The 24,458-nt window shown below is 41.7% G+C and overlaps 2 protein-coding genes across 2 annotated transcripts in view; both read right to left on the reverse strand.

Moving 5' to 3' along the window:
• The window catches only part of LOC309698359 (uncharacterized protein), a 204,096-nt gene that overhangs the window by 164,676 nt on the left and 14,962 nt on the right, over positions 1–24,458 (reverse strand). The window lies entirely within an intron of this gene.
• LOC309698357 (CMP-N-acetylneuraminate-beta-galactosamide-alpha-2,3-sialyltransferase 1-like) lies at positions 1,241–24,357 on the reverse strand. Its single transcript, XM_082520736.1, has 7 exons — positions 24,275–24,357; positions 23,404–23,672; positions 14,686–14,882; positions 13,667–13,834; positions 10,365–10,410; positions 9,589–9,708; positions 1,241–2,413 (listed from the first exon to the last, which is right to left on the reverse strand). Exons 2-7 carry the CDS (start codon positions 23,653–23,655, stop codon positions 2,246–2,248), a joined length of 951 nt encoding a protein of 316 aa, XP_082376862.1. The 5' UTR covers positions 23,656–23,672; positions 24,275–24,357; the 3' UTR covers positions 1,241–2,245.

Genomic DNA, 24,458 nt, shown 5'->3' on the forward strand with positions numbered 1-24,458 from the left:
GTCCTTCTCTCTCATGCCTGGCTTCTACGTGCTCCTTCCTGGAGTCTGGGCCTCGCACCATATGGGTGCTGAGCCAGATTTTTTAACAAGTCCTTTCAACAGGTGACTGCTATTACTCATTGTCTAACCAGTCCACAAACTGGGAGGGATTTGCTTGTCATGTCAGTAATGTTGGAAACTTTATTCCACCTTTCACTATCCCAAGCTCTCTTGCAAAGTCCAAACAGTCGGTTTTGTGCCGTCTAGGATTGTCCAGTGTCATGACAGACAGCCAATTGGATCCTCTGCCTCAGTGCTAGTGTAATTGGGGTTTTCCACTTGACTTTTTTGTTCCATAACCCCCGGGATCATTTAAAAAATTCCAAATGACTGTCTTATGGCGTCCCTGTATAAGGGCATGATCCATGGGGACGCTGCAGGGACACGCTGGAGCTGCATCAGTAATTGTGCCTCGCCTGCTTAAGAAGAATTAACTGGGTTCTGAATTGTCGTTGTTGTTGTTATGTCCAGGACGCCGCTGAAAATCTGCGTCCATTGGTGTCTGTGAAGATGACAACCGGGAATACAGGAAAATGTGGTCGGGTCCATCATGCATAGTCGACAGTGGTGCTGAAACTCAGGATTGGGGCATGGCGGAAACACGAGTGAGCCAGCAAGAGGAGGCGCTGGCCCAAACGGTAGCCAAGCTTGCGAACATTTGCTACCACAGTTTAAGCATTGCTTTCAATAAATTGCATTCTCAAAAAAGTGTTTTGTCCCTCTCCCATTTCTTCTTGTTGCATGTTGAAGCTCTACTTGGAACCTTGTTAAGATCCAACCATGCAAAATATGATTTATTTATTTATTTTCACCATTTTTCAAGTAGTCTTACACTTTTGATCTGGACTGTATCAAAGTACTTCAGCTTCCTACCATCGCCACACCATGTTTTCTGCAGATATTTATACATGCAAAGGTTGGACATAGACACCATGACATAATCCATTCATTATTATAAATCTGATTGTGAAGTGTTGTAGAACATCTCCAAACCTTCTGTTCTGATGGAAGCATCCAGTATGAGTGTAGAATATATTCAATAACTTTTTAGCAACAAACATATATACATAGTTTCTTGATAATGAACAAGTTACAGGAGTTTAATGTGAATGGCATGAATTCATGATTGATACTAAATGGCACTGTACCCATTCATGTCTAATCAGGTAATGGAGTGAAAAGTGACAAACTGAAAGCAGCATTGCATTTTGTATTCATTTTATTTTGGAGACAAAATGTAGACATGCTACATAGAAGAAATATTCACCAGCAATTTTTTTCAAGTCCAAGTCAAGTCTCAAGAGTCTAATGGATGAAACTGATATTCTATTGACCAATTAGTCTCTCTAACACTTGTAAAATGTTATGAATTATCTTATATGACCTTTGCTTTATTGATGTACAACAGCATTTAAAATGATAAGTGCATACTCACTCAGGGTTGTTGCAATAAACAGAATTTTGGGTCTAATCCTACCTGCCTCACACAGCAATTCATGACAAGGTCTCAAGACTCAAATCCCAAAACTTTGGTTTGGTTTTTGTTTTGGTCAGGTCTAACTTGCGATTGCAAGTCGCCATCTCTGCTACATAGTGCTTAATAATTGTCATAGATTAACACAGAGGTTCCCAAAGTGTGGGGCCTAGATGTTAGCTCTTTATACAGTAAAGTTACAGTGGGATACAAATAATATCAGTCTGAACCACAATTTGTTCCCCCAGTTCAAATCACGGACAAACAGTATCCCACAGCTGTTTATGTTCTTGAACCCATTTTGCACAGAGAGGCATTTTTTTAAAAATGTATTGATGGCAATGCTGAATATTATTACACAGGAAAAAAAAAACTACACGTGAAATAATTACACCATGACGCCTTTCTAAATGGAGTTACTGTCCCTCCATTTAGAAAGGGTGTGTGTAAGCATATAAAAACTCAACATAGTTAGATTAACAGTAACAGTATTTTGTCTATATCTGCCAATAAAAGTTTGGGAACCACTGGATTATCTCTTGAGGTCTGAGTCTTCATTACTAACAATCCCAAACCGTGCATGTCAGTTTCAGTAATTGTGTTTTTTGCTGTTTGGTTTTGCTGGTCACAGATTTTTTTTTTAGAACTAAATTTATTTATTCTTACGGAGTTATGGTTATCACTGACGATGACTTGAAAATGATGAGGAGACAAATGAAAAAGTAAAGGAAATTACCATCCTTTAAAAAAAACTATTTTCTTCTTCATGTGTAATTTAACAATCATTTTATATTCTTCTTCTCCTGGGTGGCCTCCTGTTTTTAACCGTTTGTTTTTAAGGATTTCAAAGTAATGGCTCCAGTTTCCCTCGCTGTCTGCTCCAAACCCAAAGACATTAACCTAAAGAAACAAAGTTTTTACAGTCATTAAGTCTTTAGTATTGAACTTAAATAAATGTTGCCACAAATTGCACAGGAATTATGAAAACCTCAGTCATGGAAAAAAAAACTTTCCAGAGTTTTTTTTATTCCTCTTTAGGCATAAAAACCCCCCAATGTAATTGAAATTTTCTTTATGAACCATTTTTTTCATGGAGTTACAATTCAAAGAAACATGTAAATATACTGTATATATGTCAAAGCACTGACAAAAATGTTGAACCTAGTTCTGGAACACTAAACTACTATTTTCTACAATTGAAAAAAAAAACAAACAAAACAAAGGCATAATGGAGGCATGGGGCACACGACACAGGAGCTCTAGTTTTCCACTACAACTTTATTCACCTCCACACATCAACTCAGGATATCGCACCCAAACACAACAGAACATCTCCTCCAAGCTTGGGTGGAAGTGAAGCCCTCTAGTGGGTCACCACACATGCCCCACCCCCCACCCCTGCCCTCGCAAAAACCCAAAGAAAATGTCCACTAGTCCAGGACCCAGGGCTTAAACAGTCCAGAACGGCTGAGATGGGGAGTCAGAGAACTGGCTGTGGGCTCACCGGGCCGGGAAAGACAGGCTGAACCTTCCATTGGCTGGACGAGCACCGGGGGTGCGGAGCAATCTCCGAGGAAGGGTCAGAGTCCAACTGTCCGTCAGCAACCCTGGGGCCCGGGCCGGCATCAGTGGAGCTTCCTGTAGAACATGAAGTCCCCCGAATTCCAATAAAAAATGCTTGGGACTGTTTCAATAACCCAAAACGGGCCGTCATAAAACGGACGTAAGTGGGGCTGATGGGCATCATGCCAAACAAAAACGAAACTAGAAGAGCCCAGCAACAGCGGAACAAAAATGTCTGGTAGAGAGTGGTGCGCGGGGCCAGGCACAGAAAAGGTGCACGATGCACAGCAACCATGGATGACTGTCCCACACTGGCGTGTCTTCCAGCACGAGGCCCGTCTGCGAGGACCGAAGGGCAAGGACGGCCGGGTCGGTGCACTGCTCCGCAGCCATGGCAGCGTAGTCGTCACCGACTGTCTGTCCCGCGCGCTGGCGGGACAGACAGTCAGCGACCAGGTTGGACTTGCCAGCCACGTGCTGAATGTCCGTAGTAAACTCCGATATGGCCGCCAACTGACACTGCTGGCACGTGCTCCAAGGATCAGAAACCTTGGACATGGTGAAGGTCAGAGGCTTATGGTCAATGTACGTGGTAAAACTGGGACCCTTGCGGAAAAATCGAAAATGTTGTGTTGTGAGATGGAGAGCCAACAACTTTCTGTACGTAACACTGTACTTACGCTCAGCATCTCGGAGCGTGTGACTGAAAAAGGCAAGGGGCTGCCAGACGCCGGAGACCCGCTGTTCCAACACGGCGCCCAACGCTACATCCAACGGGTTGATGGCCAATGCGATCTCCGCTGATCGGGACAGGTGTGCCAGCAGAGCAGCATTGGCCAGTGCTGACTTCCCCACAGAAAACACACAGATGCGGTCTGGAGACCAGTCAACAGGGTCTTTAGACGTTTTACCTTTTAAAACAGCGTAGAGCGGTTGTAACAGGTGAGCGACCCGGGGAACGAAACGATTATAAAAATTGACAATACCCAGGAACTCCTGCAACACCTTAACTGAGGTGGGACGCGGAACAGCTGTGACAGCCTGAACCTTGTCTGACAATGGGACCACACTGTCAGCGGAGATGCGGTGCCCCAGGAAATCCAGGACCGGCAAACCAAACTGGCACTTGGACGGGTTGATGATCAGGCCATGTTCCACCAAATGCTGAAAAACCTGGTGCTGGCCCACCGACCTGCTGGCCACCAATATATCATCCAGGTAGACGAAAACGAAAGGCAGCCCCACAAAACAGAGTCAATCAGGCATGGAAACGTCTGAGCGGCACCTTTCAACCCAAATGGCATGCGCAGGAACTCCAACAAGCCAAAGGGAGTGATGATGGCGGTTTTAGGAACATCCTCAGCGCGTACCAGCACTTGGTATTACTGACCCCTGCACCAAATCGATTTTGGAAAAAATCGAGGTCCCAGCGAGATGGGTGGAAAAATCCTGGATGTGGGGAATCGGGTAACGTTCGTTCTCCGTAACGTTATTTAAACGTCGAAAATCCCGGCACGGTCACTACCGCCTGTCCGACTTGGGCACCATGTGAATGGGAGAGGCCCAGGCACTGTTCGAATGCTGCACAATGCACAGGCACTCCATGGCCGCGAACTCCTCCCGGGCAACAGACAGCTTCGCAGGATCGAGGCAATGCATGTGCAAAAACACCGGAACCAACCATGGGATATGGGAATGCTCAACCCCTTGTTTCGCTGCAGAAATTAGGAGTTAACAGTGACGGAAACACAGCAAACGCTGAAACACGTCCCCAGGGGCTACCAAATTGGCCAAGATGAGGGGGTTAGCGGCCCGGATAAAACAGGGCAGCGAAAAGAATGACAGAGCGTTAATCAAACGTCTGTGAGCAAAATCGACTAACAGCCCGTGAGCAAGAAAATCAGCGCCTAAGATAGGCACTGAGCTGGCATCAACAACAAAGTTCCACTGGAATTCCCGACCATGGAAACTAGCAGTCACTAACCTTTCCCCATAAGTTGCAATAGGAGAACCATCAGCTGCGGTCCATGTCCTTACTTGCGATTGATTTAAGTTGTTACCATGCCTAGATATTGCTTTACTCATCCAGACAGTTTCTGTTACTTGTCTGGTTTATTCACGATGAAAGCACAATGTCACCCAATTACAACAGACCTTAAGAAGATATGCAAATTGTACTCTGACTGTCCACTGGGTGACCAGGATAAATTTGGGCTCCACATGTTATCTACAACAGTTGTTCCAATGGACTGTGTTACTAGCTAAATCTGTGGCAGCAATGGCATTTGCAATCCTGATGGTGTGGTGGGAACCGCAAGATCATCTCAACGGTGGCTATTTTTGTCACGTGAATACAACAGGATTCTCAGCCAAAAATAAGCACAAAACTTTATATCCCAGTCTGGATTCTAAAATAAGGCCTGTTTCTCATGATAACTAATTGCCTGTTCTTGTACTGTCACATGATGCATTAGATTCTGTAGAACATTACGAGGAACACAGTCACGGTGCATCTGGTTACAATCCAGAGTCATCAGATCTTTATTACGTGCCTGATGACTATTTAGAACCAGAGACTTTTGCACAAGCAGAGCTGTACAATATCGTTCATGATCTAAATCTGTCAAAAGACATAGGAGAACTTCTTGCCTTTGAGGCTTAAGCTGAAGCATTTGCTTGCCAAGGATGTTACTGTAAAGAGGTCAAAGTCATAACTTGACAGCATTCTTCACTGCTGATGACTCACTGTGGTATTGTCATGACGTCAACGGACTCTTCAGCAGTTTGTCACAAGAGCATGTTCCAAGACACAAGAGCTGAATGTCATCTCTGCAATGATTCTTCACAAAAAAGCTTGAAGGCAGTCCTACTCCATAATGGAAATGCCAGACCAAGTGTGCCGATTGCTCATTCGGTTCATCTAAAGGAGTCCTATGACAACATGAAGACACTGCTTGAGTCAGTTGCATATAAAACTCACCAGTAGTGATCTGTAGGTGACTGGTATGTTGATGGGAATGCAAGCTTTTGGGAAGGCAAATCACCAAATACTGCCGTTTCCTGGGCCTGTGGGCAGTCAATCTACTGTGTCAAGCGTAACTGGCAGCCACTAGATGCCTATGTCAAGTTTCTGCCTCTGGTTGAACTGCATAAAATATTTTTGCCACCTCTCTATATCAAGAAGCTTAATGAAGAATCTTGTCAAAGCCACGGGCAAAGTGAACTCACTACATTTTCAGTACTTTGCTGAAAAGTTTCCAAACATAAGTGCTGCGAAATTGAAGCAAGGGATATTTGTAAGTGCGCAGATCAAGTCAGTTTTGCAGAATGAATGCTTCAAAAAAACTCTCAACAGCAGAGTTTGAAGCTTGGGAGGCATTCAAGTGGCTCTGCGAAAACTTTGCGGGCATCCACAAGTCTGCTACATACAAGGAAGGAGTTCAGCATCTGCTTGATTCCTACCAGAAACTGGGCTGTCGCATGTGAATGAAAATACACTTCCTACACTCACACTTCTGAATCCTTTCCAGAAAAAGCGCCTTGAGGCATAGCTGGACTAGCCATTGGGCATACCGGGCATTTGCCCGGTGGGCCGATGGTGATTTTTCGTTTTTATTGGCCGATGATTTTTTTTTTTTTTAACGGTATAAACAATGAATGGTGGTAGATTGGCCAGATGCTGGCCGATGTGTAAAAATAACTCAGTTGTTTGGTGGTGGCTATGGTGGAGTTTCCACAGAGGCCAGCAGGTGGATGAGGGTCCAAGTGTCAAGTTATGACCTGCAGTCTATCTGGGTCAGATATAAACCAAGTTTAGGTGTAGTTTATTTTCGGTTTGCTGACTTTTTAAATTTAGTTACAATAACTGGTACTGCGTACTAGCTAGCATGACGGAGTTTCTATGCTGCTGGGCTGATAGTGAAGTTTATTTTGTTCATAAGTTTAGTTAGTAGAGTTGCCAACCGTCCCGTAAAAAACTGAATGGTCTCGTATTCAGAGAAAACGTTTCGCATTGAGCTGAAAAGGAACGCAGTTTGTCCCGGATTTCAGCTAGAATGGAAAAAGACACAAAGCTGGAGTTACTCTGTCTTTATGCTGTAAGCTGCTCTCATTCTCTCTCCCTCCCTTTCCTGTAGCTACTTTAATCATGAAACTGACCAATGATCAGCTGATCGGCTTTTCTCTCTTGTTTGTTTATCTCCCACTTTGCGCCAGAAAGAAGAAACCAGCGATGTCGCGCTATAAACAACAGCATGATCAGCTGTTGTTAGAATTTATTTAATATTTCTTAGTATCAGCTGATGTTTGCTGGAGTCACAGCCGTAAAAGCAGCTGGTCATGATATCGGTTTGGATATGTGGTGAGAGGGAAACATGAAGATGAAACCAGGAGAGATCCCTGCTGAATCATCAGACCTGAACAGGTGACGGAGAAACAGGTTAATCTTTAAGGTGGCATGAATGAGTTGATGGGAAGTTATGAACTGTTTCTGAGAGACAAATAACACCAGGATCCTTTTCTAAGTAGCTGACAGCTAGTAACTGTGCCGGGGTGGGTCCAGCAAAGTTTTGCCAGGGGGGCAGGTAGGGCATTAAGAGGGAAATGGGGGAGGGGGGCACAAAGAAATACTTTTCTTTTGTATTCTCATTTAAAATGTCAAGCTTTTATTAAATAATTATCTGAATCTTACAACCAAAGTTTTTATCTGATGTAAAATGTATAGAAATCATACATATACCAACAGGACAGTGTATATCACTGTCACAACAGTGTTTGTTTTCATTCAAAGGCTTTATGGCTTTAATACCTGGTGGGCCGGTACAGTACAGTGGTAGCTGACTGACACTGGTCATTATATCTATGACACAGTGTTTGCCTATCTGACTTCGCACTGAAAATTTACTTGATTGGTGCCCGCCGTTTAATAAAAAAATGCATCCAAGTCTATTGCAAATGAATATTACTAATAATTCAAAAAGTTCATGTGACTGAAGTCAGCATGAAAAACTGGTTTAGAAAAGTGTTTTGTGCTTTCTGATGATTACAAAAAATTTTTTGTTGACCTATGTCTTTTGTCTGACATAAAGAAGAGGAAGGTTACAAATGTTCTTTAACCCCTCTGATTTGCTATCATCCTCTCACATCATAACACCCCTTATCTCCACTTCCAATCTATGTTGCATTAACAACAGAGATGTGCAGTATCGCATTCCGGATACTTTTTTCAAGTAATGAGTAACGTAAGGGATTACTATTACAAAAATGTAATTAAATTACTGTTACTTTCCTGTAAGCACGCTGTGTTATTGCGTTACTAAACTGTCATGATTTTGTTTGTGAAAGTGTCTCATGACAATGCCGTAAGCATGTGCGACACCCGTGGCAGCAATAGACGTGTGTAGATCAACAATAGATCATAAGGAGTGTGGGAGAGACTATGACCTTGCAGCGTTTAAAGTGTGGACATACTTGCATTACTTTAAGTTTTATTCTGTAAAAAGTGACAAAAACATTAGTGTCCGCTGTACACTCTGTGTGGGAAGAAAACTTCTTTCTTCAGCGAAAGATTAAACCTCGAATCTGAGCAAGCACCTAGCACGCTGCCACAGGAATGTTAAATTCACAGAGAAACCCCCGGATCCTCCCACTGACATGACCGCTGCGGCACCTGGCAAACCTCCACCCGCCACACTCCTGCTAAACAGGTGACAATAAATTTAAGAGCGACAGGACTCAGTGCTGCTGAATCTTTGATTTTATTTATTTTTTGCTGTGTTTTACTTGCATTCCTTGCAGTCAAATTTAAGTTTTATTTTTTCTAGCAAGCCCTAAATTAATCAGGCAAAAGCTAGATGCAACATTTTTGCACTGCTTTGAAAAGTATTAGAATACTGTATGTTAAAATATTATATAAATGATAACTCATTTTTTACTGTTAAATACATATTTCTTAGCTTAACCAGCTGAGTGAACATGTTTGTAACTCCATGAAAAATTACCTGACATCCACAGCTCCTTTAACATCCCGAGATCCACTGACGAAACTGTTAGTATTAAATAATCCCCATCCTCCTTTTTGTTTTATCACTGCCACTGGCATCATCTCTAATCGACTCAGATTGTAAATGCACCAGTATACTGTTGACAGTATTTCTATCACAAGTTGAACTTGAACTTTACAAAATATAACGATATTAATACATATGACGGCATGCTTTGCTGGCACATCAGAATATATTATTTCGTGAAAGTTACAGCTTCATAGCAGTTACAGCAGTATAGAAACAGTATTTCTATAAGTTGGCAATATGAATACATATTTACAATAGCATTCTTCATTAAAGCTGCATCAACCTTCCACTTAAGGAGCTTCAAGATTACCATTTTTCATGCTTGAAATATATTCAGAAGTGCTTTCTCTTGCAAGTGTACTCCATAAACTACAGCTTCTTAATCAGTTTTTCTTCGAGTATGTCTATAATGTAGAAGTAGATTGTGTAAGGTGAACATACCTCATCACACATTAATAAGCTGAGAACCACAGCAAGGAAGCCAGTGGATGGATAAGCAGCCTTCTTTCTCAGCCAGACATCATGAACATATTTCATGAAAGCTGGATGAAGGATCGACACCTGTTATGAATCAGACAAATCTTTAAATCTGAGTTTTATTAATTGTTCTTTTATGAAGTATATGCACAATATACTAATATACAAAATACTTTAAATAAGCACCACTGTGGCTAAAAGAAGCCACTATTAGTGGCATGGCTTTGTTCAGTGACATGCATGACCTTCCGAGCACATAATTGTCAAGTATGAGCAACTGTGGAAAACAATAACATACCGGATGCAGAACAGAGTAAACAACAAATACTGCAACAAAGTAAAGGCTGAGGGGTGGGGAGAGCCATTGTGAGGGGGGGGGGGGGCATTACTGGAAAATGTGATGAAGCATATCTTGCCTTAGGCTTCACCTACTCCAAAGGCATTGGGAGCACCCGCTGGGCTGTCCAAATCGGCGACAAACAGTATCCAACATTCTTGATTTTTAGTGGGAGCATACATAATTCTTATTTTAAAAAATTACATTTATTCCAAATGACGACTTTGATGTCGGGATTGGTTTGTGAGAGCGTCTGACGCCTCTGTCTTTCTAAATGGGGGACAGTGACTGCGTGTGTCTATGTAAGCATGCATGCCTGAATTAATGGTAGCATAAAGTTATTATTGGACTTCCTGGGCATCAACATTTGCCAGTTTTGTTAAGGTAAACCTAAAATACTCACCAAATCTTTATTAGTTATCTTGTTAGAGTTTGGAGCACCGTTTTCCCTGTTGAAAAGAAAATATATTGTTGAATTTGTTAAAGAAATTATTGTTTAACAAACAAATGCTAATAATTACCTAAGACTTAAGAATCACAATAAGATGTTCAGTTGTTCATAAAACAATTTATTTAACTTTTTTCCATGTAAAAAAAAAAAGAGTTGCTGCTAGCTATGTGAAAAACCAGAATATATCATAGGAATATATTTTAATATCAAACAGCTCTTGGGGAGTGGGGTGTCTCAAAATTGTGTTTTAATATTTCCTGTTTATTAGCCCACTAGAAAGTGGATATGCAGCTAAAAGTAATAGTATTACTGCTTCAGCTGTAAGTTAAATTACTCCCAATGGTCCCAACGGCAACTAGAGAGCAGATTTAATGGGGAGATGCAGTGCCTGTTTTAGGGAAACATGGTTTGAAGCTAGGCAGCACGGTGGCACGGTGGTTAGCACCGTTGCCGCACAGCAAGAAGGTCCTGAGTTCAATTCCAACACCAGACCGGGATCTTTCTGTGTGGAGTTTGCATGTTCTCCCCGTGTTTGCGTGGGTTCCCTCCGGGTACTCCGGCTTCCTCCCACCGTCCAAAGACATGCAGCTTGTGGGGATAGGTTAATTGGATAATCCAATAGGTGTGAATGTTCGAATGAATGTGAGTGCGAATGGTTGTCTGTCCCTGTGTGTTAGCCCTGCGACAGACTGGCGACCTGTCCAGGGTGTACCCTGCCTCTCGCCCTATGACAGCTGGGATAGGCTCCAGCGCCCCCCGTGACCCTGAAAAGGATAAGCGGAAGCGAATGGATGGATGGATGGATGGTTTGAAGCTAACATTCTGTCAAAGGCTTGACCACACATACAATGGGACAATGCAAGATGTTCAATTCATGACCCTTAGGAAATCAAGGCATTTTTGTATGCAGAAAAATGAAGTAGATTGTGAGAAAATGAATCAAAGATGAGCCTGGTAGAAGAATTGATGAAGAACACGTTTGTGTTTTCACTCTTTTTTTCTTATCTTTTTTTCTTTTTTTGCCTGTCCCGTTTGGCTCTTTTGCCATCAGGATTGTTGTCTAAAGGCGAGGAAAGATGCCCAACGGATTTACTTTATCAAATTGACCATCCCAGCCTTGCCGTAATGGTCTATTTGATTCACCTTTTATTGTTTATGGTAAATGGCCTGTATTTATATAGCGCTTTACTAGTCCCTAAGGACCCCAAAGCGCTTTACATATCCAGTCATCCACCCATTCACACACACATTCACACACTGGTGATGGCAAGCTACATTGTAGCCACAGCCACCCTGGGGCGCACTGACAGAGGCGAGGCTGCCGGACACTGGCGCCACCGGGCCCTCTGACCACCACCAGTAGGCAACGGGTGAAGTGTCTTGCCCAAGGACACAACGACCGAGACTGTCCAAGCCGGGGCTCGAACCGGCAACCTTCCGATTACAAGGCGACCTCCCAACTCTTGAGCCACGATCGCCCAGTTTATTTTATTTATTTTTTTATTTTCACTTGCTAGATACGGGACAGACTTGAATGAGGAAAAGAAAAGGGAGAAAGGAAGAGGGAGAAAAAGCAGCGGAGAAGAGGGACGGGGATAAAGGGCAAAAAAACAAAAACCAACTAAATAAGCAGACAAAAAAATACATATATCAATCACCCGGATCACTTGTTGAGAAAGAAAAAAGAAAACAAGCAGAAGAAAACGAGAGCAATACAATAAACAACATCACGATGATATATGGGAATATAACAGTAAATACTAAATATTAAACATTATTGTGCAGCACATAATATCGACAGCGCACAGTGTGCTTTGAGGTAAGAGCCAAAAAGGGTGTAGTTTGTGTGTGTGAGCACCCGTGTGTACACCTGTGAGCATGGACGCGCTTGTTTTTAAAAGGTTCCTTCATGTAATGATCTGCTAGAGGGTGTGGGTGTTTCCACTCTTTAAAGCAAGTTTCCCCATGAAACAGTTGTGGGAACACCCCAGGAAAGACACAGAACCACATATAGTTTCTTTTTTGAGGGTTCAGTTACCCATACATTAGGCTGGGATATGAGATATAGGCCTGATATTGATATCTCCTAATAGCTGCAGCATTGCTCATAAACTTGAGTCATCTGTGTTGGAGTAAACAAAGGATTTGTGTAGGAGATTATTTCACTGTGTCCAGTGTGTTTACCACCTTCAAATGCCTTCGCCAGTGTACATTTGTTTTCAAGCCTACAAATTACAGTGGCACTATGATCTGGATCCACTGACACCGTAAAATCCCCACCAGGGCAATATTGTTGTTTAAAGCACTTAAAAGTCTGATCATCAGCATTAGGTGGATAGATACTACCCCAAATAATCTTTTTCCCCTTTATGTCAGCCAACAAAACAATGACATTTTTTTAACATTTAGTTAAGTTATTTGAAGCATTTAGGATTTATAACATTCTATACATTTTACAGCTAAATGTATGGTGGCCCTGAGAGCCCAAACGGACTGGAACTTAAGGAAACACCAGCAATAAAAACACTGCAAAAGCATACAGAACACAACGGAAATAGGAAAAACAAAACAGAAATAGGAAAAAAGAAATCACAAATGGGAAAAACAAAAACAGAAATAGGAAAAAACATGATTCATATAATACTTATGATGGATTTTTAGGCTAATAGTTAGGGTAACACACTTGCCTTTCATCTTTTCTTTCCTCACAAAACCGATAGATCCTCCACTTCTTTTAAGTATCTCCCAGTGCAATACTTAGCATATTTTGGTTACTGCAAATTGTCTCCCCAGAAACACTTCCCTGGTGCTTTTGGAAATCTGTTTTTTCCTATTTCTTTTTTTGTTTTTTCTATTTCCGTTGTGTTTTGTTTGCTTTTGCAGCGTTTTTCTCATTGCTGGTGTTTTCTTAAGTTGCAGTCCATTTGGCCTGTCGGGGCCACTGTGTAAATGAGTTTAAGGGCCAGGAAAGAAAATTAAAATATATAATTTCAATGCCAAACAAAATATACACCATTGATCTGAACCCTTTAAGGTTTAACTAAATTTTGAACCTTGTTTAATTTGCTTGTTCAAACAGACGAACCTGGTTTGCACCTTTACTTATAGTTAGCTAAGACTGTGTTGCAAAGATATTAAAATCTGAAATTTCATAATGCCATTCCAGTACAGTAGCAGTACAGTTTCTAGCAACATAAGTTTTAAAAGAAATTGAAATATAATTAAAGTGAAGACAGAAGCCATGTTTGGCCTACCCTGGAATTAATGACTTCAGAAGCCACAAAAAGTCAGGTGTTTTGAATGGAAAAAACAAAAGATGAGTTTTGTTGTCCAATCTAGTAGAACTTTCTGGATACATGACACGATGAGTTGTTTTAGTTCCAACATCTCTTTCAAAACCTTTGGTCATCCCACGGTTGACTCTAAATAGTACAGAAGGATATATAAGTTTACATATTTAGCATTTTAGACACATTGTAATTTACATCACATTATATGCATAACAAAACATAACAAAACTTAGATTTTTTTGTGACATGAATCTAGGCTTTTCAGGTTTTGTCAGTGAACAGTGCTGTTGAAATTAGCTTTTGTGTTTTGTTTTTGTGTAATGATGGTTATAATGTGTGGGGATTATATCATTTTATATCATGTTGATTCCTTTCTATCTTTTTATTAAGCTTTGAGCAATGGCATTTGATTAAACATTTATTCCATTTATTAAACATACAGTTTCAATCATGTTATTAACACACATTTCATTTGTGCTCATGATAGAGTTAAGTATACAGTCTAATGAAGGTTAAAAATGTCGTTCAGCGTTATGTCTGAACTGATATATTGATGAAATGACTTGAATGCTGTGAATGAATGCCTAACATGCTTACATACACATAGACATGAAGTATAATTTCTAGGGTAAAAGTGAAAGACATCTTGCTTTGTCTCTGCTTGGCAACTAGTGATCCGAGGTCTACAGGAAGCATCTGGAGGAGCTGGACAACCATATAGGGAAAAATGCTGTTAAATACGGAAACTTAATGATAACCTATACATGTGATGTTTTGTCTAACGCGAGAAGGGGTGTTTACCCTGACATAATAAAACCATGCTGAAGTATGTTTTGACGGGAGATCTGGGTTGACAATATCGAGCTGTGTATCTTTCCACACATGTGTTTAATAAAATCATTGTTTTGACGCACTTGGACCAGTAGTCGTTTGTCTCACACCTCAATCACGAATCGGGACAAATGCCATTAAATTATTATTACCTTATCACAATATCATGGAAATCAATCAGGGGTCCATACTGGGATCCTCTCAAATTTCCAGAATTCCCCACCACTGCACATCTCCTGCAGCGATCAGGGCGAGGTTCTTCAACATCTGCAATGGGTGTTATTGTCTGAAACACACGTTCTAGTGTTTTATTGTAGACAGTGAAGTTTTGTTTTTCCCCCTGTAAGGGCTGAGAAAAAAGAATAAAGTTTTGCAACCTCAGATCACATCTCTTGTTCAAAACACATTTCGTCTTTAACATTATCCCTGCTAATGACAAAATATCTGCATTGTCTTGGAGCAACTGTGCGCAATAGTGTAATTCCCTTAGGGATTAATATTGTTCTGATTCTAAGTATTCCAATCATACAATATACGTACTTTCTGACTTTTGTCACTGTCAAAGGAAAATTGTTTTTATATAATGTGATCAGCTCCATGAAATGTATTCTTTTATTGATCACTAAGCAAATGTCTACGTGACTTTTGACATGTACTTTTTCTGTGATAAACAACTAATGCTTCCTCTTTCTGTAAGAACATACAGATTTAGAAAAAGGGGAACCTCAGCTCAGAGTTCTTAGAATAAGAAGCTATTTGTTCACACACACACACAGACATACAGACAAATAACCCTAATTTCCTTCGGGATTAATAAAGTATTCTGATTCTGATTCTGATTCTGAAGTATAAATAAAGAACGCAGACAGTGATGAGACGCAGGTCGCAGGTTTTGCGTTCATGACTGCCCTCGCGAGTAAAGACAACTGCAGTGTTTGTGTTTTCTAACTCAGGTGTCTTAGCTGAAGAACTACGGGGTGATTTTTAGAAATCCCCTGTCAGTCACAGAAACACAATATTCTAAAAATCATGAAATCAATTCAGTTTGATTCATTTTCAGTTATTTGATAGATAGCACCAGCATCTATTTCTAAGTGTCTTCAAGGATCAAACGTATTCACATTTGTGTTATTAATTATTGAGATATGTCTGTGAAGGTTCTCAATCATCCAGGTCATTGTAGTCTAAGGAGCTTGGGGGGGAAAAGCGTCTTCGATTTCTTTGAGTTGCTTGAAAACATTTCACTTCTTATCCGAGAAGCTTCTTCATTTCTAGGGTTAAATGGTGGAGAGTCCCAGATTTAAGACCCGTGGGAGTGTCCCCCAAGAGGGACATGGACCCCCTACTGATCCTCTACCTAATCACATGAGCCAAGGTGTGAAAACGGGTGTAGGTCACAATCAGCCAAGGTTTCGGGTAGCTCATTGTGAAACCTAACCCCACCCTATCATGTGATTTCCTGGGTGGGCGTTAAGGTGTCTGGGAAGGGATCTCAAAACTGGATTATAGATGGTAGACAGTTGGTGTCGTGAGCCACCGCCTCTGTTCAAAGATGGTCGCTCATAGTAGACATAGTTTTCCTGTGTGGTTTTCCCGAGTCTCCCTGCATCTCCCCTTTAAATGGCCTGTATTTGTATAGCGCTTTACTAGTCCCTAAGGACCCCAAAGCACTTTACACATCCAGTCATCCACCCATTCACACACACATTCACACACTTTAGGTATCACCTTTAGGTCTGTTGTTATTAGTTGTCTCCAGTTTAGGTTATCCTCAGGTTCTGTTTCATACCCACTGTATTTATGTTTATTTCACTTCCCTAATGAAACTCCCTTGCATCTGAAAGCTGTCTGCATCTTGGGTCCTTCATTAAAATCCACATGGCTTGCCCCATGAGCCATGACAGTAGGAACCAGCCACTGTGGACCCCGCTGCATTTAATCCATCCGAGGAGCTCCAGAGGGACGTCACCTACTCCGTGGAGCGGCTAATCAATCTGTCCCCGCAGCATAAGGGGAAAGCTATAGCTAATCGGCTACAGCGATTAGTTCCCGGTCTCCCCTGATTGCTCAGCTCACTTAATCCGCTCGCACAGGATTTTATTCTGAACGAGCTTCACCTTCGCTCCCCGGGCACTACCACTCACCCAGCCATTACCGCTTCGCTGCTCGGCCCGTCGGTCCAGCCTTCAAATGGGAAGTGGTGCTCACGCCGTTGTTGCCCCTCACCACAGTCCGACCCCGGGATTTTAGAGCAGCCGGCTTTGGTGAGTAAAAAGGACAATTTTTCTGTTTCAGACTTTGGACTATTTATTCGGGGGCTGTGTTTTGTGTGACAGGGAACAATAATAACTGTGGATTTCCTGGTTTCCCTGCGGCTGAGATTACTGAGACTGCCTTTTGGGGGCTACATTAAATTCTAATGACTGTTTTTGCTCTGTTTCCTTTGAGCCTGGAGCTATACTAACTAGCACTGCTAATTAGGGATGGGTATCATTTACGTTTTAGGTTTTATACCAGTACAAAAACGGGACTTTTGAAATGGTGCCGGTGCTTAAACGGTGCTCGAACCGGTGCTTAAAGAATGAAGAACACAAACTTTGTCCAAAAACCTCTCATGTTTTGCTGTTTTTTTGTAAAAAGACAACAATGTTAACCTTTTCTGCAGCTATAGGGGATTTATGGTATCACTCTTGGCTGGAAGCAGTGCTTAATCAATGGGGGGGGAAAAAACACCAACTTTGTCTAAAAACCTCTCATGTTTAGCTGTTTTCTACTTTTCTTTGGTCATTTTAGCTTTTTTGGCCAGGGTGAAGGGAGTATCTGCCTTCAAACAACTACGACGGTGTAGTTCACCTTACGTGCATTAATTTAATAACATGGTTAGCCTACTCAACGTAAATTACACACGAACAACATTAAGCTACTGACCCAGAGAAGAACGGCTGCTGCTGCCATCATAATCCGTCATCATTTCTGTTACACTGGCAGGGCTACAGGCCAGGACTCACCTCTTCGGGTTTTTTGGGGATGTTGCTAACTCCGGGACTGATAACAGGCACTTCACGCGCAGTAGATGTGCTCGGTGTGAGGTCTCGCAGCAAGCTATCAAATAGGGTGCATTTGTCTGATTTTTAAAAAACGCTATGCGTCGCCAGGTGTTTCATCAGATTCGAGGTGTTACCTCCTTTGCACAGTATCACCTTAAAGCACTTGTTGCTGGCTGCTGAGTTTGCATCTTTTGCATCCCTCAGCTCAGTCTCCAGAAATCTGAGGTGATGTTGGCGTTCATGCCAAATTTCCTCAGCCTCCTCAGGAAATAAAGCCGCTGGCGAGCTTTCCTGATAGCAGTGTCTGTGTGAAGAGTCCAGGAGAAGTCCTCGGTGATGTTGACTCCAAGGAATTTGAAGCTGCTGACCCTTTCGACCTTGACACCGTTGATGTGGATGGGCTGGTGTTCCCTGACTGGTCGTTTCCGGTAGTCCACTATCATTTTTCTAGTTTTGCTGATGTTGAGAGTCAGGTTATTTTCCAGACACCACTCGTACAGTGCCATCACCTCCTCTCTATACGCCGTCTCGTCGTTGTCTGTGATGAGGCCTATGATGGCTGTGTCATCCGCAAACTTGATGATGATGTTGGACTCATGTTTAGCAACACAGTCGTGTGTGAACAGGGAATATAGGAGGGGGCTAAGCACACAACCCTGTGGCGTACCTGTGTTTAGGATGAGCGATGAGGAGGTGTGCTTACCGACTCTCACCACCTGGGGCCTGTTTGTGAGGAAGTTTAGAATCCATCTGCAGATTGGTGTTCCCAGCCCAAGGTCGACGAGCTTCGTGGCAAGTTTTGAGGGGATGATGGTGTTAAATGCCACACAAATATGTGGAACCAAATAAGCTCAGCATTTTCTTAGCAAGAGATCACACCTCAGGAAACCTGTCTTTGTCTATAGCTGCCGATAAAAGTCAACAAGAGAACACTGCCGGTGTTTTCCGCGGCACTCATCGTCACACTGCAGCTCAATGAGCTCCCGCTGAAGCTGCGGAGGAGCATCATCAGGTTCCATGGAGAAGGGAGATGAGAAAAGCAGCATGTCTTTTTCGATAGCTGCAAAGTCCTGAAAGCGTTTGTTAAATTCTCCAGAAAGAAATGCGATAGCTGTTGCGTAACTCTTCATTTGGACATTAATGTCCACTGGGAAACTGTCAATAACCTCTTTCAAAACTGGGAAGTGTGCGGTACAGGGCTCTGTTAGGGACAAGTGTCTTTGGAAAAGTTGCAGTTTGGTTCCAAAGACCTTGATGTGAGCATATAGTTGGCTCACCACTACGTCTTTTCCTTGAAGATTAACATTCAGCGCATTCAGATACTTCGTGATGTCAACCAAAAAAGCCAGATTTGCTAGCCATACAGGATCAGACAGTTCTTCCATTGGTTGTCCCTTCTCATCTAAAAACTGTCTGATTTCCTCTCTGAGAGAGAAAAATCGCTGTAGTGCAGACCCCCGACTTAGCCACCTCACATCATTGTAATAAATTACGTCACCATATTCAGCCAGGATGTCATGCAGAAACTGCTGAAACTGTTGGTGGTACAGAGCTTTAGAGCGAATACAGTGTTGTGTGCCAAGCAAACACTCAGAAATTCTTGCTTCTTCTCTGGGCAAATGTTCTCCACCATTTTCATGACACAGTGTTAGTGTCACAGAAATGGTTTATGTATAAAGAAGTTTAATAGATGGTTCCAGCAGTTAAAATGTTCTTGCTTGTACATTTCTGTGGACAATATTGTAAAGGTGCGTTTATCTTGTCACAAAGAACAAGTTTTGTTACACCGCTATTATCGCAAGGTTTTGGGCGTGATAATATAGGCTGTGAGCCCACGTTTAATAATCACGCTAAGGAGTTCAGCGAGCTATCTGCAAAGGCCTGGTTAGTCTACTAACTGTACAAGCTATTTGTCATTTGCTATAACTGTATTGTAATATTGTGAAAATTTGTAATGTATGGTGTTCTAATTATTTTATGTTTTAATTTAGAATGCACAGTAAGGTTATTGTTCTAGGACCTCCGAAGTGGCAGGCGGCCACGAGGTAATTTCTTGTTGTTAAAGCACAAGTGTTACTTTTGATAGACTGAAGCGCTTAAAGCCTTTGTGTTTTATGTTTGTAATTTTTTCACGGCGTTCAATAAATGCAGCGAAGCGCCCGTCTTGAAGAAGCCGTGCCTGTGTTGTCATTTCGGAGTTACACACAGTCTTTGACAAACGTACCTTCAGTGAAAGGTTTGCCATGTTTAGCTATTAACATAGCCACTTCGTAGCTGGCTTTCATGATATTTTCATGTGTCTCACAGACCTGCATGAAAAATCGCTGTTGCGAAGCCAGAGCAGCTTGGAGTTGCTTCACTTTTTCAGCGCGCTCACTCCCTGTTACCTTGTTATATGTTGCAGCATGTTTAGTCTCGTAGTGTCTCCTAATGTTAAAATCCTTAAACAAGGCAACAGTCTCTTTACAAATCAGGCAAACACAATTGCCTCGAATTTCAGTTAAAAAAAACTGCAATTCCCACCACTCCTGAAAGCGGCAGCTCTCACCATCAACCTTTCTCTTTCTTTGTACAGTCGCCATGGCAGAAAAGAGCAGAGAAAGGCGGGCTCGCAGCACAGGTGCAAGTAGCGGGGGGGGGGGGGGGGGGGGGGCGGTGCTGCCACCATGTGGTGAAAAAAGAATTACACCTTTAAATTCATGATTTATTTATTCAGACTTAGAAAGTTATAATTAGACTGAAGCTGTGGGCCACTTGGAATCTGACGGACTTTGGACATGCCTGGTTTATTAGGTGGTATTGTGGTGATTCTCTGGTTGGGAAATGGGTGTTCATTAGTGGTGTAACGGATCACGGTTGATCCGTAAGATTGGAAAAAGAAGAAAAAAAAGTATGTGTATGGTGCGCGTGGTGGGTCTGTCAAGCATTAGTTATGGCCAGCGCTAGCAGAGGAGTTTGCGGTATTTAAGCAGCCCTTTGCTGCCCAGTCCGACCGGGCTAAAGCTATTACAGAAGCTATTGGGGTGTTTAGCTGCAGACGTTGTGCAAAACAAGGGGTTTAAACTATGATGAATGTGCTTGAGCCACGCAGTGATATCCCGTTGCACGTCCGCTTTAGTGGCAAGATCGTTCCAAGCATGTATGAGCAGGAAAAGATTTAAGTTATGGCTGAACTGTCCCAGGCATCTTTTGTTGCTCTAACTACTACAAATGGGTGGACCTCCAGGGCAACGGAAAGCTACGTGACCGTGACAGCTCATTATATCACAGCGGAGTGAGATATAATGAGCGGTGTGTATTATTGTAGGGTCTACCTTACAATATAAAGCACCTTGAGGCGACTATTGTTGTGATTTGGTGCTTTATAAATAAAATTGAATTGAATTGAGTGGTAGATACAAAGCCCTATACTGCCCTATACTGTATTATAATGTTTTTTTTAATAATTGCGTGGAATGAGTCTTGAATTGAATGTTTTTAACAGGCAAAAAATACTTCTGACATAAACGGTAGTAACCAGACCGAAAAGCAGTGCACATTTCAGGGCTTTATTTCGGTGCTTTTTTTTTTTTACTGAGATGTCATACACTTTGGATTCTAGCCAATCATTTTACCTTAGCAAGCATAGTAGGTGGGGCCAGGTACGTACGTTCTTTTAGAGCAGAGCTACAGATTAAAAATGCCCAAGTCAAAAGTCTGGCTGTACTTCACAGCAAAAGATTCAAACTCAGCAGCCTGCAACAAGTGCTTTAAGGTACTGTGCAAAGGAGGTAACTCCTCGAATCTGATGAAACACTTGGCGATGCATAGCGTTTTTTTAAAAGCCGAGAAATGCGCCGTATTTGATAGCTTGACCTGCGACACCTCACACCGTGCACATCTACTGCGGGTGTGGTGCCTGTTATCGGACCTGGAGTTTGCAACATCCCTCAAGAACCCGAAGAGGTGAGTCCTGGCCCCTAGCCCTGCCAGTGTAGCAGAAATGATGACAGATGATGATGGCAGCAACAGCGTTCTTCTCTGCATCAGTAGCTTAATGTTGTTCGTGTGTAATTTACGTTGAGTAGGCTAACCACGTTATTAAATTAATGCATGTAAGGTGAACTAGCAAACACTGTCATAGTTACATGCGGCTGTCTTCTTGTTTGATGGCAGATACTCCCTTCACCCTGGCCAAAAAGGCTAAAATGGCCAAAGAAAAAGTGGAAAACAGCTAAACATGAGAGGTTTTTGGACAAAGTTTGTGTTCTTCATTCTTTAAGCACCGGTTTAAGCACCGGCACCGTTTCAAAAGTACAACAACCAGGACATCAAGGGCCAGATAAGAGCCATCACTGTTCATTATTTTCAATCTTAAACTCAGTTGTGTGTCAATTAAATCCAGGTAATGCAAGCCATTTCCAGGAATGGACTCTTCAGTTATGGCTGAAACATGGAGCATCTCCAGTTGAAAACTGGGTGAGGGGGCTGTGAAGAGATCCTTTTAACACGTTTTTACACACACACACACACACACACACACACGCACGGGTCCCCAAAAACAGTTGTCTAAAAAGGATGAAATTTTTTTGTCAAAAAAGTAAACCTTTTGGCTTTAACATGGGTGGGTGGCTGTAGCTCAGGTGGCAGAGCAGGTCAACCGCTAATCAGAAGGTCGGTGGTTCGATCCCAGGCTGCCTCCTGGTTGCATGCCAAATATCCTTGGGCAAGATACTAACCCCATGTTTGCCTACTGGTGGTGGTCAGAGGGCCCGGTGGCGCCGGTGTCCGGCAGCCTTGCCTCTGTCAGTGCGCCCCAGGGCAGCTGTGGCTACAATGTAGCTTGCTGTCACCAGTGTGTGTGTGAATGGGTGAATGACTGAATGTAGTGTGAAGCGCTTTGGGGTCCTTAGGGACTAGAAAAGCACTATACAAATGCAGGCCATTTATCATTTAACATCCTATTTATCATCCTATTACATCACCATACTTCCATGATGATATATTTTGGGTCATATGATTATTTATATTGTTTATTATATAATTTTATGATATTCATAAAAATTATGACTGTCGTAAACCTTTATTACTTCCTTTATTACTTCTTCTGTCATACATCATTTGACGGCGGGTCATAAATCACTGGTTTGATACAAAGTACCTATTATCCCTCCAATTGGATACTTCCAATAAGGTTCAGATCTGGGACTCTCCACCAGTTGCTCTTAGAACTGAAGAAGCTTCTCAGATGAGTGGTGAAACTTCTTTTTTTTTCTTTTGTCATTTTAAAGCAGTGGTTCTTAACCTGGGTTTGATCGAACCCTAGGGGTTCGGTGAGTCGGTCTCAGGGGTTCGGCAGAGCCTCCACCACGGCTCATTTTGTGCACCAGTAAAAAACATATCTATGTCTTGAATTTGAAAAAAATCATATTTTATTTTTCACTAAAGAGGGGTTCAGTGAATGCGCATATGCAACTGGCGGGGTTCGGTACCTCCAACAAGGTTAAGAACCACTGTTTTAAAGATGTCTATATAAGTAATTGTATTTTACAATTCTTCAGCCAGTTAGAAATATGGGTTGCAAGGATAAAGAGTTGAGTAAACATAAAAGAAAGAAAGATAAGTATCAAACAAGGTTTTTTAAACTTATCTAATCCGTAGCTAAACTACGGAGGAATATTTGTGTTGGTTTTTTGGGTGGAGGTAGCACACACTTGAATATACTGCTCTTGCTATACCAGTAAACACAGGTGTCATAAAATAAACAAGGGATGGGCAGTTAAAACAACTTTAACATGGCCACAGTGGGACAAAGGTTTATTGTAATATGTTTTCATTATTTACCTTCCACCAGTTGAAATCTTCCTCCAAGGGTTTATGTTTCTGTGACATAAAAGGTTTAGGAGATTCACTAATGATGTCATTAAACCAAGGATCACTGTCTGTTAGACATTTGTGACAGGCACAAAGTCTTGACTCCTGATGACAGAAGGTATATCCAGATAAATTCCATAAAAGGATGGAGACCAAAACAATTGCTGTGATACTCAGTAGTGGGGAAATGTGCACTCTGAATTTTCCCCTTTTGAAATACATCTTGATGGAGTTCCAATCTATGAACAAATACAATGTGAGTGAATGTGAAAATTAGCACTAAGCCTTTAAGAAAACAGTAACAGAAATGATAACTCTTTAATTAAAATTATTTATAGTTGGCAACATATTAAGAGCACTGCACTGGAAGGCAGAAAAATCAGATAAACATAGAAGGTTTAATGTCCTCTTGTATTTATGGTATTTGCACAGATAGCATTTACCAGCATAAACCAGCTGCTACTCCTGAGCACATCACGGTGTGTTGCCTAAAGTTGAATCAAATAGCATGACAGCCAACAGAAAGGAAAACACAGAACTTAAAATACTTTCAGAGTCTGTCGGTTGGTGTAATTGCATGAATTACTTGTGCCATTGTAGTATTAACTCTATTGCTGATGAATAACCTAAAATATCATCTCTAATACATACATATATATATATATATATATATATATATATATATATATATATATATATATATATATATACATACATATATATAGACACACACAAACACACACATATAGTGAGAGAAAAATACATTTGGGAAACTTAATGACTGGAGGTTCAGTACAGATTAGTGTGAGATGAGACAGAGTGTAAATTTAAGGTGTCTTACCAGCAAAAAGATGAAATTACAAAAGCAGGAATATGAGTCAAGAAGAACCTGTATGATACATCTACCAAGCTATCTATGTAGCTATCAACAAAAGAGGAACTTTTCAAAAGGAGAGGGAGGGAGGGGTTATGGACTATGTGCAAACAGTTATTGGGGTTGTGTCTGACTTGTGAATTGCCACACA

Source organism: Aulonocara stuartgranti, assembly GCF_965226115.1.
Source record: "Aulonocara stuartgranti genome assembly, chromosome: 22".
Lineage (NCBI taxonomy): Eukaryota > Metazoa > Chordata > Actinopteri > Cichliformes > Cichlidae > Aulonocara > Aulonocara stuartgranti.

What these genes read in the sequence shown, in the direction of transcription:
- LOC309698357 (XM_082520736.1), bottom strand. Translation starts at nt 23,655, where the DNA reads ATGTATTTCAAAAGGGGAAAATTCAGAGTGCACATTTCCCCACTACTG. An exon ending in CTGAAGTCATTAATTCCAGG is followed by an intron (nt 10,411 to 13,666) that starts GTAGGCCAAACA and finishes TCTTTTCAACAG; the next exon opens with GGAAAACGGTGCTCCAAACT. An exon ending in AGATAACTAATAAAGATTTG is followed by an intron (nt 9,709 to 10,364) that starts GTGAGTATTTTA and finishes GATTCATAACAG; the next exon opens with GTGTCGATCCTTCATCCAGC.